Consider the following 15,440-nt stretch of genomic DNA (forward strand, 5'->3'; position numbering starts at 1 on the left):
TATTTGTGGTAGTGGTGGAGCCAGTAAAAAATGTTGGCAAGGCAATTAAAATTTTGAACTACTGGTCTGATCAGGCCAACAGAACAAATCTGGCAGTAGAGCTCTGTTATGAGCTTTATATCCTCTGTGGCTCTTCACATGGACTGAAACTGCTCTGGATAAGGCCTCCTACATGCAACACAAGGTTTGAGTATTTGAGTATTTTTCTCCACTCTGGCATCTTCTGCGTCCTTCACCATTATCACGTCTCCACCGCAGCGTGTCCACGCCACCCACTTACACCCACACAGCAACCTCGTAACCATGGTTATATCTGGCCTTGCTGTCAAAAATGAAAACACTTCACCTCATTCTGCATATAGATGAGACAAAGACATCCTGGAGTACTTGTGCTGTTCTCATTCACCTGAGTCGTGCCGTCTGTCCTGGAGCTTAAATGTTGCAATATATTTTTATTTATTTTATTTTTTTGCAGACTGATCAGCAAGCTTTGATACAAATTTATGTATGAGTGTCATTTGTTGTGGACCGAAACATTGTTCAAGAGCAGAACAACATGTTTTACATCTGAATTGGCTCAGTGCTTAAAAGCCCTCGTGACTCATGGTGTCCAATGGTCCTGAAACACTCATTTGGAGATACAGCATGAGATACACCTACATTACAGATGTTTGCGACATGTGTGGCACCAAAGCTGGATTACAAGCTGCAGGAAACCTAAGATTATGTTAAAATGATTTGTATCAATATCTGAATCATAAGACTTTTAATTGGTTCATTTGAGCACACAAGAAGATTAATTCATGATTCCACCTGGTAAATGCAGTTATGCAACAGTGAAGAACAGAGTGCTGCTGGAGGAGATGCAGAGAGGATGAAGAGCGGAGGGTCATGGAAGTTAAAGGAAGCTAAGGAAATACATCACCATGACAACAGGGCCAAGGGAAAGGTTCTCATGCTTAGAGGAACTTCCTGTTTCCTCAGACAGAGCTTTAGGAAGAAGATGTTGTAAAGTCTTCTCATCACATACATTTCCACGCACACATTGTACAATAATCTATTCAATATTTTTACGTTTCCTGCTGTAAGGATGGGAATATGTTTCAGCGTGCAAGAGCTTTGGCTTATTACCACGAGAGGAATTCTTGTTGTAGACATTAATGTACAGGTGCATCTCAATAAATTAGAATGTCGTGGAAAAGTTCAATTTATTGAGATGCACCTGTATAATATATAAAGCAAGTCTAAGACTAGTAGTGTTATTTTAGTATTTATATACTATTGTAGTATTTATTAATATTTTGAAGGAAGTTTTCATTTTAGTTTTAGTAATTGTATGTACTTTTGTCATTTATTTTTACATAATTTTAGTGTTGGTCATTTTGGTACTTCAACCTCAGCTTATTTTATTTTAGTTCAGCGCAACATTTCTATTTTTTAAGTTATGTAATACTTTTGTTTAATTTTCTTTCTGCTTTTTAATTAACTAAACATTTTTAATAGCTTTAGATTTAGTTAACAATAACAACCGTGACATTATGCATTTTTGTCCTATTAATTTATTAAAAAATACATCCAAAAAGTAACGCATACATTACACACAATGACTTAAAGGAATAGTTCACCCAAAAATGAAAATTTTGTCATCATTTACTCACCCTCAGGTCGTTCCAAACCTGTATGAGTTTCCTTCTTATGTTGAACACAAGATATTTTGAAGAACCAAACAGTTGTTGGTCTCTATAGGCAAAGAAATACTATAGAAGTCAATGGGAACCATCAACTGTTTGATTACCAGCATTCTTCAAAATATCTTATTTTATGTTCAAATAAGAAAGAAACTCATACAGGTTTGGAACGACATGAGGGTGAGTAAATCATGACATTCAAATCATCAAATTTTTCATTTTTGAGTGAACTATCCCTTTAAATGCACACTCTGTGATATGCATGATTTCATTTACTGATTTAAAATTAAATTTGATATTTTTCAGGGGGCATGAAGTAAAAAATGTCAGGGAAATACAACTGTCCGGATACTGTAATGAATAAAACCTTATTAAATAATTTAGCATAATTATCTATTAGGAAAAATAGTATTTTAACAAAATTGCTTAACTGATTATTAATATTTGAAGAATTTGCTTCAGTTAAATAGGGGAGCTCTGTAGACCCTCATGGCTGTGTTGAGGTGTAGATTGAACCATTTAGTTTCATCACTTTACAAACTAAATTCATTTTTCTGTCTGTGTTAGAACAAATCTGGAAGCTCTGCAGAAGAAACTGGAAGAACTGGAGCTGGATGAGCAGCAGAAGAAACGCCTGGAGGCTTTCCTCACCCAGAAGCAGAAGGTCGGAGAATTAAAAGATGATGACTTTGAGAAGATTTGTGAGTTGGGTGCAGGCAATGGAGGAGTGGTCTTCAAGGTCTTACACAGACCCTCAGGCTTCATCATGGCCAGGAAGGTATGTTATGATAAAGCAAACTGCTACAACCAGGGAGGGTGTTAGTTTCAGCTTCAAGCATGCTAGAAAGGTCACTGAAGTCCATTGATTGTCATTACCAGCCTTGAATCAATCGGATGCAGTTTAGAGCTGCTTGCCTCAGAGCCAGTGCTGCCTCTCCAATATCTCTTGAAGGCATCAGCTATTCATGTCATCATGTCTTTTTATAGATTGGAAGAAGTTAGACATTACATCAATAAGGCATGACATTCTGTTCTTAGCATGCAGAATGGATAATGTGACATTTATTGCACATGTAATGCATGTAGTGAAGCTAATTGCACTTGATTCAATAGTTCTTCCTTGAGAGTCAAATGACACTTTTCCTAACAAACCTGTCCAAGAAAAAAAATACTTTTAAGCCAAATTACCACTAGTCCACTACCTAGAATGAGGAAACAAATCATCCTTAATATGAGACCGGCTGAAGTGCAGTCAGCACACAAACTCCAAACAGCTCATTTACCGCATACATGAAAGAAAGAATTGACAGTATGCATGCAGAGAAGCAACTCCTTATCAGCTAACTATAAAATGCAGACACCCTGGCAATTACAGAGAGAAGCTCTGCCTGGTACTGAGAGAAATTAATGAGGCTTTTGCATTATGCTTTGCCCTTATAAAGACAAAATCACAACATTGTAAACGGCAGTATGAATGTAAAACATTCATATAAAGAAAAAATATGCGAATGTTTCTTAAATTTCAGTGGTTGATTTTTATTAAAAGTAATAGATTTCAACCTTTTTTCTTGTAATATAGTCCTCTTTTTCTTCTTTTCATGCAGTTGATCCACCTAGAGATCAAGCCAGCAATAAGGAATCAGATCATCAGAGAGCTGCAGGTGCTGCATGAGTGTAACTCTCCCTACATAGTGGGCTTCTACGGAGCTTTCTACAGTGATGGAGAGATCAGCATCTGTATGGAGAACATGGTACTGTCTGCTCTCAGTGTCAAACATAATACAGAGGAATATGAGAGTTTACCTATCTCTCGCTATATACCAGTATAAATATATATATAATCTGTTGGATAGTTTGAAGTCAGTAAGATTTTTTAAAATAAATTAATACTTTTAATCAGCAAGGATTCATTAAATTGATCAAAAGTGACAATGAAGACATTTATAATGTTTAGATTAGTATTTAAAATAAATGCTGTTCTTTTGAACTTTCTATTCATCAGAGAATCCTGAAAAAAGGATGTTTCCACAAAAATATTAAGCAGCATAACTGTTTTAAACTTTGATAATAATATGAAAAATATATGTTTTAAATATATTCAAATAGAAACCTGTAAAAAAAAATTACAATATTTTTGTTTTTACTGTATTGGTGAACACAAGATACTTCTTTCAAAAAAAAAAAAATATATATATATATATATATATGTATTTCAATTTATCATTCCTGCATCCTTTCAGTATTCTTGAAAATCACTACCTTTGCTTTTATAGGTGCTTTATAAGTATTGCTGAATTTTAAAAAATCCATTAAAAATCTTGGTAACACCTTATTAAAGCCTTTATGTATAATGTAGTATAAAAGTAGTTTATGCCTTGTAATGCACCTTATAATGCACTGTACAATCTCATGAATAATTGTAACCTACAGTTGACATACATTATAACACTTATCAGTTCATTGTTACACCATGCATTTAAAATTTGGTTATAATTATTTCCAACAAGATATAATGTATTACAACGCACAATATGAATAATTATAATGCATTATACCATTTAAGAACCCTTCATAATGCATTATACATAAAGGCTTTAAGTAAAATGTTACCAAAATCTTTTACTGTAGGATGGCGGCTCGCTGGACCAGTGCCTGAAGAAAGCAGGCAAGATCCCAGAACAAATACTGGGCAAAGTTAGCATTGCGGTAGGTATCTCTACAACCTTTCTCAACAATATCCTCAATGGTCTCTTCTGGACTGTTTCCAGAAAGCAAAGCTAAAGCAAAGTGCTTAATGTTTCTGGACCTGTTTCCTTTCCATTTATGCAGGTGATAAAAGGCCTGTCCTACCTTAGGGAGAAACACAAGATTATGCACAGAGGTGACTGGTGTCGTGTTATCTCAAACTGATATATCTGTTCATCTACTTTTTCTGTTGACACTGTATTTACTGAAGGGAAGACCTTGTCGTTGTCTTGCAGATGTCAAGCCATCTAACATACTGGTGAACTCGCGTGGTGAAATCAAGCTGTGTGACTTTGGTGTGAGTGGACAGCTCATTGACTCCATGGCCAATTCGTTCGTGGGCACCAGGTCCTACATGTCTGTAAGTTTATTCCCAACAAAAATACCAATTCTATCAAATCTTCTTACTAACATCCCATTCAATTCTTTAAAAAATGACCCATTGTAGTATAATATATATGTTAATATATTATTTAAAAAATGACTCATGATGACCCATGTTAATATAATATGTGACCCTGGACCACAAAACCAGTCTTAAGTCGCTCGGGTATATTTGTAGCAATAGCCAAAAATACATTGTATGGGTCAAAATAATAGATCACATAAATCTAATCTTTCATTGAAGTAAAACAATTGAAAACGGGGAAAATCTCATTATGAAATAAATGTTTTTCTCTAGTATTTGTTGGCCACAATTATTGGCCCCCTTTTCTTCAGTACTTTTTGCAACCTCCATTTGCCAAGATAACAGCTCTGAATCTTCTCCTATAATGCCTGATGAGGCTGGAGAACACCTGACGAGATCAGAGGCCATTCCTTCATACAGAATCTCTCCAGATCCTTTAAATGCCGAGGTGCCTCTCCTCTTCATTTTACCTCATTCATTTTCTACAGTGTTCAGGTCTGGGAACTGTGATGGCAATGGCCGAACCTTTATTTTGTGCTCAGTGACCCAATTTGTGTTGATTTGGATTATTTTCCTTATAGAAGATCCAACCACGCTAGTAGAGGCAGTCAGGTTTTGATTTTTTTATCTGTTGGTATTTGATACAATCCACAATGCCATGTATCTAAACAAGATGCCCAGGACCTCCAGCAAAAATATAGGCACACAACTGTAAGATTTACAGAATCTCAGACACTTTGATCAAACACCTCAGACACGTTGATCACCTGAGATACACCCAGACACTTTGATTAAACTGTAAGACTGGAAGATCTTCTGAGATATAGACAATACACACCAAGTGCATTAACATACAGACATTCGTCTCAACATCCCACTGAGAGAAAAGTCCCTTCTCACCTATCCACTTCCTTCCCCTCACCCATCGTCCTTCACTCAGCTCACTCAGAATGGTGAATGCAAGTGATATTTACAGTTTGCAATTTACATGTTTGGTATCATTTGAATTGTCTCAGGGCGACTGGTACAATGGTCTCAATTTTACAAGAAGTAGACTAAAAGGTAATACAGATCCCAAGAGTTTAGAGATATTTTACTCACTGTAGAGGGTGTGCCATTTTCCAGTGTCTTTCATGCAAATTACCTTCTGTCCCAAAAGGTGATAACTCTACTTGATCAATGCAAATTCCAATTAATAGTCCCTGTCTCCGTTTCGGGGGATGTTTAGCTTGGTCAGAGTTCTTAAGGAAATCTTGCAAGAAGATCAGGGCGATTCTGTAGTCAGAAGACCATAGCATAGAGTGTGTCCACACACTCTATGTTATGTATCTTTCTAAAGTCAGGTATGCATCTTACTCTTAGGTTTGTATGATAGGACTAGGTGTTATGATCACAATATTCAGCACCATTATAGATGATAGATTTCTGACTAACTGCTTGACTTTAGTTAAGTTGTTATGCAATTGCATTAACTATGGGGGCTAGACAAAATACTATTGGAGTACTAGCATGATTCGGGCATACTTCATAGTACTAGCATAACCTCTGATTATTGTTTGAGCTTTATTCAAGTTGTACGTATTTATTTTAACTATCGGGGGCTAGATAAAAATACTATTGAAATATTAACATATTTCATAGTACTAGCATAACCTTTGGTTATTGTCTCAGTAGTTATTTTAACTATCGGGGGTTGGATAAATATACTTTTGAAATATTAACATATTTCATAGTACTAGCATAACTAGCTGATTATTGTCTCAGCTTTAGTTAAGTTGTACGTAGTTATATAACTATCGGGGACTAGACAAATAATACTAGCATAACCGCTGATTATCTCTAAGTTGTACATAGGTAACTCTAGGGGGCTAAACAGTACTACTATTTAAAGAATGGTAAGCATGGGCGACCTGTTAAATAGTATTAGTCATAACCTCTGGCTAATGATCAGACTGGCGAGTTTGTGATCATAGGGTCCACGAAAAACGGCCGACGTGAGGCACCCTGAGTGACATAGATTCCTAATGAACGAGTAAATATAAAGTAAAGAGTTGAATAGAATAATCAAATGCCAGAATAATAACAATTAGAAATGGACAAACAACCAATTTGCATTTCAACCTAAATTCGAGGTCATAATAAAATGGAGTCAGATTAGAGTTGAACTTAAATAAATAGCTTTGTGCACTGAAAAGACTGAACACACAGAAAGCCTTTAGCCACCATTGGAAGTACCGTTGGGCCAGTCAACCTTACACAACATTTTAAAATTCCAGCAGTGTATTTAATGGTGGGGTAGTTTTTTTTATACCTGTGAATCCCTTCTCATGTGTGCCAAAAAGCTCTTTTTAATTAAATTTATTTGCACCTGTTTGAAGTTCCAGTAGTGTCTGGCAACTGAATACTCTGGAGTTTGGTTTTGAATGAGAGCAGAATATTTTTTCTTGAAATGCTCCCAAGCCACTTGTGGTGAAGTAGGTGCTGTTTGATGATTTTTTTCTGACTCCAAGGCTTGACTAATTTCTGCAATTTTCCAGCTGTGATCCTTTGGTTCTACTCATTCTGATGAATGATTATGGGAATTTGGCATTTGTGTTGGCTCATATTTATACGTCTGTGAAACATGAAGTCAATTTCATGTTCCTAGCCACCCTTGTGTGTTAAAAATTAAATGTAAATATGAATGGGAATATGCTTCAGAGATATTTGATTCATAAAAAATTTATTAAAAAAGGTCGTTAATAATTGTGGCCAACGTGTATTGGAGAAAAAACATTTATTAAAAGCTGATTTCATTATTTCCACACTTTCAGTTTTCACTTAAATGAAGGCTAGAAGTTTTGAATTAAACACCAAAACGATAATGCAGATTTATTTTCACTGCCTTTTTTTGCTCATATTTACCAAGGGGCCTAATAATTCTGACCACAACTGTACTGATCAGCCACAACATTACAGCCACTGACAGGTGAATTGAATAACATTGATTTTATTGTTACAATGGTACCCATCAAGGGGTGGGATATATTAGGCAGCAAGTGAACAGTCAGTTCTTGAATTTCATGTGTTGGAAGGGCCAAATAGTAATGGCTAGACAACTGGGTCAGAGCATTTCCAAAATGCCAAGTCTTGTGGGGTGTTCTGGTATGCAGTGTAAAGTGGTATCAAAAGTGATACCAAAAGTGGTGCAAGGAGGGATAACCAGTGGTGAACTGGTGCCCAATGCACCCTGCCATAATACAAAAATGTTTAGGAATGGCTTGAGGAACTTGACAAAGTGTTGCCTACACATCTGTGGGATGTGCTGGACCAACAAATCCAATCCATGGAGGCCTCACCATGCAACGTACAGAATGTAAAGGATCTTCTGCTAATGTCTTGGTTTCAAAGATATCACAAGAAATCTTTGTTTTGTGATATCTTTAGGCAGGTGGTATTAATGTTCTGGTTGATCAGTATCAGTGTATATACTTTAAAACAATCTTTTGACAATTTAATTCTTTCTTTTTTTTTTAAGTATTTTATTTGTAAAACTTTTTTCTTTTTCAAAAACGTAACACTCCATAGCATACTATATATGTATACTAATACAATATAACCAAAATAATAACCCCATACCACACTTCTCCCCTCCCCCCAACCCAAACATGCACCAAATATTCATGAAAGTACTCTAATCACACATCACCATCAGAAGAACCTCACCAACAGAAGGACCAAGGAAATGAAAAATGGAAAAGAAAAAGTAAAAAACAGAAGAAAAACAAGATCGAATGACACATAACACATTAACAACATAGCAAGGACATCCTTAAAATATAGACCTGAGAAAGGGGCCCCAGATTTTGTCAAACGTCTTTAATCTGCCCGCTCTAGGGAAACGAATCCTTTAAAGCTTGAGGGCCGAAACCATTTCAGCTAACCATTTTAAAAAACTTGGAGGTGACGTGGATTTCCATTCCATCAAAATCACTCTTTTGGCCAGCACCATGCCAAACATGAGGGAGAGTTGTTGAGATTGAGGCCAAATTAGAGCCTGGTCTGAACATCCAAATAGCGCTAAATCGGCGTCAATATTAATCTCATTTTCAGAAGCGTGAGAATAAAGCCTAAAAATACTTTTCCAAAATTGGGATACCTCCGGAGAGGACCAGAATATGTGACCGTATGTCCCGTCAGCACTTTTACATCTATCACACAAAGGAGAGATAGAAGGGTACAACCTATTCAGTTTAGCTTTGGTATAATATAATCTGTGCATCACTTTAAATTGTATAAATTGTAGTCTCACATTAATAGAGCGCAATTTAATTCTTCAGCCAGGACATGATTCCGTGGATGTTTGATTTGGAGTATCTCAGTACGGCCATCTGTTTGTTCTGGCTGCTGTTTTTCATCACATCGCTTCCTTTATGATAATGTTAATTTCCTCTCTCTATGATCCTTCTCCTTTTATCTCTGTGTCCATCTGTAGCCCGAACGCCTTCAAGGGACTCATTACTCTGTCCAGTCTGACATATGGAGCATGGGTCTCTCTCTGGTGGAGATGGCTATTGGACGCTTCCCTATCCCACCACCTGATGCCAGAGAACTGGAGCAAATCTTTGGTCAGCCCCTTGAGGGGGACCCCTCGGCCAGCGACGCCTCCCCTAAACCCAGGCCTCCTGGTCGACCCGGCAGCTGTGAGTGTCTGTTTGTTATCCTGTAACTTATGTTAAGAGGTGTTTCTGAGAATATAATACATAATAAAGTGATTTTATTTTTAATCTGTTTGTCTTTTCAGCATACGGTCCGGACAGCAGACCTCCCATGGCTATATTTGAGCTGCTTGACTATATTGTCAATGAAGTAAGCTTTCAGTGGTGCTTAAAAGATCACTAAACAGTTTTATAGCAGTGAATTCATTAAAGTGAGGATTTATTGGCTGCTTCACTTAGCCTTAATGGAGCTGTTTCTCTTTTTTCAGCCACCTCCCAAGCTACCAGGTATCTTTGGTGCAGAATTTCAAGACTTTGTTAACAAATGGTAAGCAAAATTGCACTGTAGCTCACCTAGTAGAGCATGGCGCATATAATGCCAAGGTCATGGGTTTGATTCCCAGGCAACTGGCATACTGATAAAAATGCAGAGTGCAGTGAAAGCTGCTTTGGATAAACTCATCTTCTAAATGCAATAGTGCTTGCTGCTCCATCTAGTGGTTGAAATAAAACTAGTTTGGGGTTCTCCGGGGAATGCAAGTTTAGCAAGAGAATGCAGAAACTTTTAGTCTCACCATGTCCTCTTAGGGTCTCGTACTAGACAGACCAATGTATTAACATTTTTAATTCTGTCACTCACAATTTTTTTGTTTTGTGCAGTTTAATCAAAAATCCAGCAGAAAGAGCAGACCTCAAGCAACTGGTGGTAAGAACAATCATTTTCTTTCGATACTTATGTATATATTTTTCCTATGGATGCACCTCATGCATCTAATGTCTAATCATTTTTTTTCCAGGTCCATCCCTTCATAAAGAACTCGGAGGCAGAGGAGGTTGACTTTGCTGATTGGTTATGCAGCACCATTGGGCTAAACCAACCAGCAACTCCAACTCACAGTGTGGGAATGTGAGAGCAGCCATCTTTTTCTACGCCAGCCATTTAGTATTTCTTCACCTGCAACATCCCCAGTTCCACACTACCAGTCAGTCCAGAGGCCAACAACAAACTACTGCCCTCTTGAACACACTCATTTTAGATGTTGTCTTGAGCATTAACTAGAATACTGCTGTAATTAATGCATTATAGGTCGCTTGAAATCTGTTCTGCCAAATATTGGTTGTTAAATGCCGATGGCATCCATAAGACCAATATTACAAAAATTTATTTAATTTTTTCTTACTACAAAATCTAAATTTAATATTGATTGCAAAAGCTATCAAAGGCTGAAATTACACTGCAAAAACTTAAATGCTATGGATCCTCCTAAATGTCAACTTGCTGTGATCATGTTATTCTTTTGAAACTCTTAATTTCAAGGTTTATGACTGCACTATCAGCTACCCCTGAAGTGGTTTCATTTCATTGTAATGTTTTGTGTTCTGCTTTATTTCAGTGGTGAATTTGCAGCCTTTAACTCACAAAGTGAGAGAAAATCAGTCATAACTTATACAAACTTGTATATTATAATAAAAGATTTATTTAACAGATGACAACTAATGGAATGTGGCAGTGCTTAAGTTGTATGCAGTGGATTAAAAAGGACAGATTTATCAGAATTTTCAACAGCTGTTTTATTTGAAAATCATTTGTGAACTCCATAGTCTGTTCATGAGGTTTAAGCTTGAGCTGGAACAGGAGCAGCTGCAGGCTTCTTGGCCTTGGTCTTCTTCACAACCTTCTTCTTCTTGGGTTTCAACATCTTGGCCTTGATCTGCACACAAATTTACAGATTTAGAAATTGCTTAGCATGTTTATCAGACTATAGTGACACTTGTGGGTCATGAGGGTACTTACGTCAGGGTTGTGTGCCAGGATAGCACGGCGACGGGCTGTCTTGGCATAGGGGTTGAGCTTCATCATCACTCTCAGGTTCTTCAGAGGGTTCTTCTTGAGTATTCTGCGATGAATCTTGTGTCTGCAATTGTGTAAAGAAACTTGTTACCCTACTTGTTATGTAGACTAAAAAAAAAAAAAAAAAAAGACTTTCAAAGCAAGGACAAAACAGGACTACCTATTCAATCATTAGTCAGAAACACGGACCTGAAGTAATCTCATCACTGCAATGATATGTTGGCAATATAGATGATCGAAGTAACCAAAACTTACTTAGCAGGACGAAGTGCCTTCTGGACCTCCTCACTCTTTAGGATTCTGTGCAGATCTGTGTTGTTCATTTTGTGCATGGGCAAGCTGGAACATGACAAGACAGCAAGTCCAAAAGTTTATGCTTAACATATACACATTTTAATATCTAGGTGTGCATCTGAACAAGTGGGGTTTCAGACCACCTTATTTTTCACTCAGAACTTTGATAATATCATTGTGTTCAAAAACACAGACTGTAAAGTATAAGCTCATCACTGTTGTTCAACACACAACAAGACAAGGATAAGACCGAAGGGTAAGGGAACTCACTTGTAGTCCACTTTAAGGGAGGAGGCTTTGCGCCAAGTGCCATAGAGATCATCCAGTTTGCGGAATGCACCCTCAGTCCAAATGCAAAAGCGTCCAATGTGTCCACCTGGAGCAAGCTTCAACAAGTCCAGTCTGCTCACGGACTGCAGTGTGATGCCTGAGAAAAGAGACCTTGTGGTTCATGATTTTGCAATCATCTGGATCAACAAATTTTGCGTGATACAAGTTAAGGATCAGAACTTCCACTGAAATCATAGGATTCATAAACACGGACCAGAAGTGGATATCATCATGTTTAAAGTGTGTTCACGTGAAGCAACTGCAAAATACAAGATCTCATACCAGGGATGTTTCTGAAAGCTCGTGTCACACCGTTGTCTTCGTTGTAGATGATGCATGGTCCCTTACGCTGGATACGCCTTCGGTTCCTCATCTTACCCTTACCGGCACGCATTCGCTGAGAGGCGTAAACCTAGAGACCAGAAATATGCATCAAAAAGACTTCATGCTGGTAAAATGCAACATTTTAAGTCAGAGTTTGACCGTAGCTCACCTTCTTGATGTCGTTCCATGCCTTAAGCTTCTTCAACAGAAGCACGGCCTCCTTAGTCTTCTTGTATCCTTCAACTTTATCATCAACAACAAGTGGGACCTCAGGAATCTCCTCAATGCGGTGACCTGAAACATTTGCCATTTGTTTTAAGTCAGTGGAACCAAAAAAAAAAAAAGTTTACGGTAATAGCAAATATTCTATATTTATTGCTGTGCTCAGCATTCGAAAGGGAAAAACCAATAGTTGGTTCGGCCCTTCTGCAAACTGGGTTTCTATTGCACTGAATTGTGAGCAGAATGCCAATAAATGGCAACCTACATAATATATACAGTGCATACAGGTACTGTCATTATAAGGACCCCAACTTTTGGATTATGAAGCTCTGGACACAATGTGTTCACTCACCTTTGGCCATGACCAGGGCAGGCAGAGCAGAGGCAGCCAGGGCAGAGCAGATGGCATAACGTTTCTGGTTAACGTTGACCCTGCGGTGCCAACGGCGCCAGGTCTTTGTGGGGGCAAACATGCGACCACCACGACACATCTACAGTAGAGTCAAGGGTCAACATTTCACACTAAAGGGCCTGTTCACAAAAAAATTAATATTCAGTGTGAAAATTTTATGCATTAAGCATTTTGAGTCGAATCAATGACTGTTAATGTGTGTTCAGACGATACAAACATTTGCACGTTGTCAATGTGACTTCCCCTTCAAAGAAAGCTGTTCTAATGTCTTTTCCATTGCACTACAAAAAAACTGGCCAACAATTTTGCGCTTTTGGTCACATGCCAAGAGCTGCTGCTGTTACAAAGTTTTGTCGGCATGAACAGCAGAGGAAGAATCCTGAACCAGCTCTCCTGTCTGTGCTCTTCTTTTTTTAGCATTACTTAATAATCACCATAGTGAATACAAAAATCTGAACTGCTTTGAAAACATGTAAATTCTGTTTGACTAACTTTGTGATAAATGGGTTAGAAACAAAGTTGCAGAGAGCCGTTTGTGTATCATAATAACTGGGGTAAACCACTGTATTTCTGCATTTCCCGTCTGCTGTTTTTTACTCATTGGTCCGAACAAACAAATCGAATGCGAAAATCAGATCAAATTACTATGCTGAACATTTGCGCTGGTGTGAACAGGCCTTAATTTTTAAATATGTATCCGTGAACCAGCTCAGTCTTAATATTTGTCAACCTTCCACGCCAGCACGAGACAGCAGGCAACTGTCACTGTTCATAGAGTAAGACGCAAATTACACCATCACAGCAAGGGTTGCTTATAATCACGTTTTGACAAGTTGTTCAAGTAAATGTTGCGATAGTTTAGGATACATTTCCGAAAGCACCCTGTCCGGAGCGGTGGGTGCCACCACCACGCACACGGGGGATACGGGCCACAGCTCTTCCTGTGCCCCAGGACTCAGCGCTGGTCTGGTGACCTGAAACGACACACAATTTGGAGTTATGTTTGACCATGTCATACCGTGGCAAAATATCACAGACAGACAAATGCCTCTCAGAACTTCCAACATAATCAGTCGTCAGAAACACGGACCTAGAAGTGGAATGTCATCATTGAATTGACATTTCAACTTTGTGTATTTAAAACAACACTCACCGGCCAGTGCACTGACAGCGTAGGGCTGGCGCTTGTTCTTGCGCATGTTGGTATGCACAAAGTTCACAACATCAGGGCGGATGGGAGCCCTGAACACTGCAGGCAGAACCACATTTTTGCCGGATGTCTCCCCTTTCTCGGAGTAGACTGTGATTAACGGTCGGGCACAAGCCTAAAACAACAAAAACAGAGGTATGAATAACTTGAGGTATTTCCATTTACAAGTTTATTCATCAGTTATAACATTGAATCTTGCTCAGTCTCTGTTTTCATCAACCTTCTGTGCCAGCATGAGACAGCAGGCAACTGTCACTGAACACAGAGTAGGACGCAAATTACACCATCATAGCAAGAGTACCAGATAAAAACTTGAGGTAAAATGAAAAATTATATTAAGGTGCAAAACATTTAACTATAGAGTAAGTATAGTGGGAAACTGCTGTAAACTAAAGTGATAATTAAGGGTCAAATCAACTGTGTTGTTATTTGCTTATCCTAAGGTTGTTCTAACTTGTATGACTTCTTTTTACTATCATAAGGATGAATAAACGATCATAGTTATTTTAAAGTGAACGATCACTTCAATACTTGTCTATTGCAAACCTAAAATGAAGTGTCTGCGTTCAAACCTAAAACTAGGCCACAACACGCAAGCTAACATTTCCAACTATGTTTACATATGATCTCAAGGCTGTTAAATTCTATTTAGGTATTAGGGTTTCTAAAAGGACGGAATAGCATTTCTTTAAAATCGTGTTTGAATTTCGAGGCAATAACCTCTAAACGGAGTCAGCTGCCAAATCATGACTACACGTGTGTACACGCCGCACTAGATCAAAATGGCTCCCGAGAGCTGCTGTTAGTGCAAGCATAGAAGCTAACGTGTAACATTTCATCCAAAAACCAACTGCTGATTAATTATATGCACGTAAAACAATATAACGCGCTTGAGGCGGTGAAATAATATTCTCTGTGCTCACCATTATTGTAAGTTTTCACGGCTCGCCAGGAACCACGCTCCTAACTCGACGGCGGCCACGGAAGAAAAGGAAGAATGAAGCACTCCACCGGCACTTGCATATCCATCCGACAAATGTCACTTCCGCCCAAGCCTGTGCTTCATTTTAGTCAGTAGCTTATTTTTATAAACATGATCTAGATTTAATTATAAAATTATTTTGTATCATTTATTATTTTAATTACAGTGAACTGCAATAAGATATATTCGATAAAGTAATAAACGTGGCAGTATGTTTCGCCACTATATGGATCATATGGATCTACTTTCAGTAATCCATTCAAATGTTTAGAAAT

At 38.0% G+C, this 15,440-nt stretch overlaps 2 protein-coding genes across 2 annotated transcripts in view; one reads left to right on the top strand and one right to left on the bottom strand.

Annotated features, from left to right (window-relative positions):
- The window catches only part of map2k1 (mitogen-activated protein kinase kinase 1), a 16,285-nt gene extending 5,309 nt beyond the window's left edge, over positions 1 to 10,976 (top strand). The window contains exons 2-11 of the mRNA XM_016483237.1: positions 2,256 to 2,466; positions 3,293 to 3,439; positions 4,317 to 4,394; positions 4,518 to 4,569; positions 4,670 to 4,794; positions 9,317 to 9,524; positions 9,626 to 9,690; positions 9,809 to 9,867; positions 10,200 to 10,245; positions 10,337 to 10,976. Of these exons, the coding sequence (XP_016338723.1) occupies positions 2,256 to 2,466; positions 3,293 to 3,439; positions 4,317 to 4,394; positions 4,518 to 4,569; positions 4,670 to 4,794; positions 9,317 to 9,524; positions 9,626 to 9,690; positions 9,809 to 9,867; positions 10,200 to 10,245; positions 10,337 to 10,450 (1,105 nt within the window). The 3' untranslated portion in view covers positions 10,451 to 10,976. The remainder of the gene's footprint in view (positions 1 to 2,255; positions 2,467 to 3,292; positions 3,440 to 4,316; positions 4,395 to 4,517; positions 4,570 to 4,669; positions 4,795 to 9,316; positions 9,525 to 9,625; positions 9,691 to 9,808; positions 9,868 to 10,199; positions 10,246 to 10,336) is intronic.
- Positions 10,977 to 11,072: 96 nt separating this feature from the next.
- Positions 11,073 to 15,203, bottom strand: LOC107686296 (60S ribosomal protein L4-B-like). Its single transcript, XM_016483238.1, has 10 exons — positions 15,107 to 15,203; positions 14,127 to 14,298; positions 13,841 to 13,947; positions 12,914 to 13,052; positions 12,509 to 12,633; positions 12,298 to 12,427; positions 11,956 to 12,112; positions 11,647 to 11,730; positions 11,335 to 11,455; positions 11,073 to 11,251 (listed from the first exon to the last, which is right to left on the bottom strand). The coding sequence occupies exons 1-10, from the start codon at positions 15,107 to 15,109 to the stop codon at positions 11,156 to 11,158; spliced, it is 1,134 nt and encodes a 377-aa protein (XP_016338724.1). The 5' UTR covers positions 15,110 to 15,203; the 3' UTR covers positions 11,073 to 11,155.
- Positions 15,204 to 15,440: the final 237 nt, after the last annotated feature.

The sequence above is a fragment of the Sinocyclocheilus anshuiensis genome, unplaced genomic scaffold (genome assembly GCF_001515605.1).
Source record: "Sinocyclocheilus anshuiensis isolate Anshui unplaced genomic scaffold, SAMN03320099.WGS_v1.1 scaffold481, whole genome shotgun sequence".
NCBI lineage: Eukaryota > Metazoa > Chordata > Actinopteri > Cypriniformes > Cyprinidae > Sinocyclocheilus > Sinocyclocheilus anshuiensis.

Bases quoted from the DNA above. Each gene is read 5' to 3' on its own strand.
- LOC107686296 (XM_016483238.1), bottom strand. The intron at 12,113-12,297 runs GTATGAGATCTT...CTCTTTTCTCAG, and splicing joins AGCTTTCAGAAACATCCCTG to GCATCACACTGCAGTCCGTG. The intron at 11,731-11,955 runs GTGAGTTCCCTT...GTCATGTTCCAG, and splicing joins TCCCTTAAAGTGGACTACAA to CTTGCCCATGCACAAAATGA.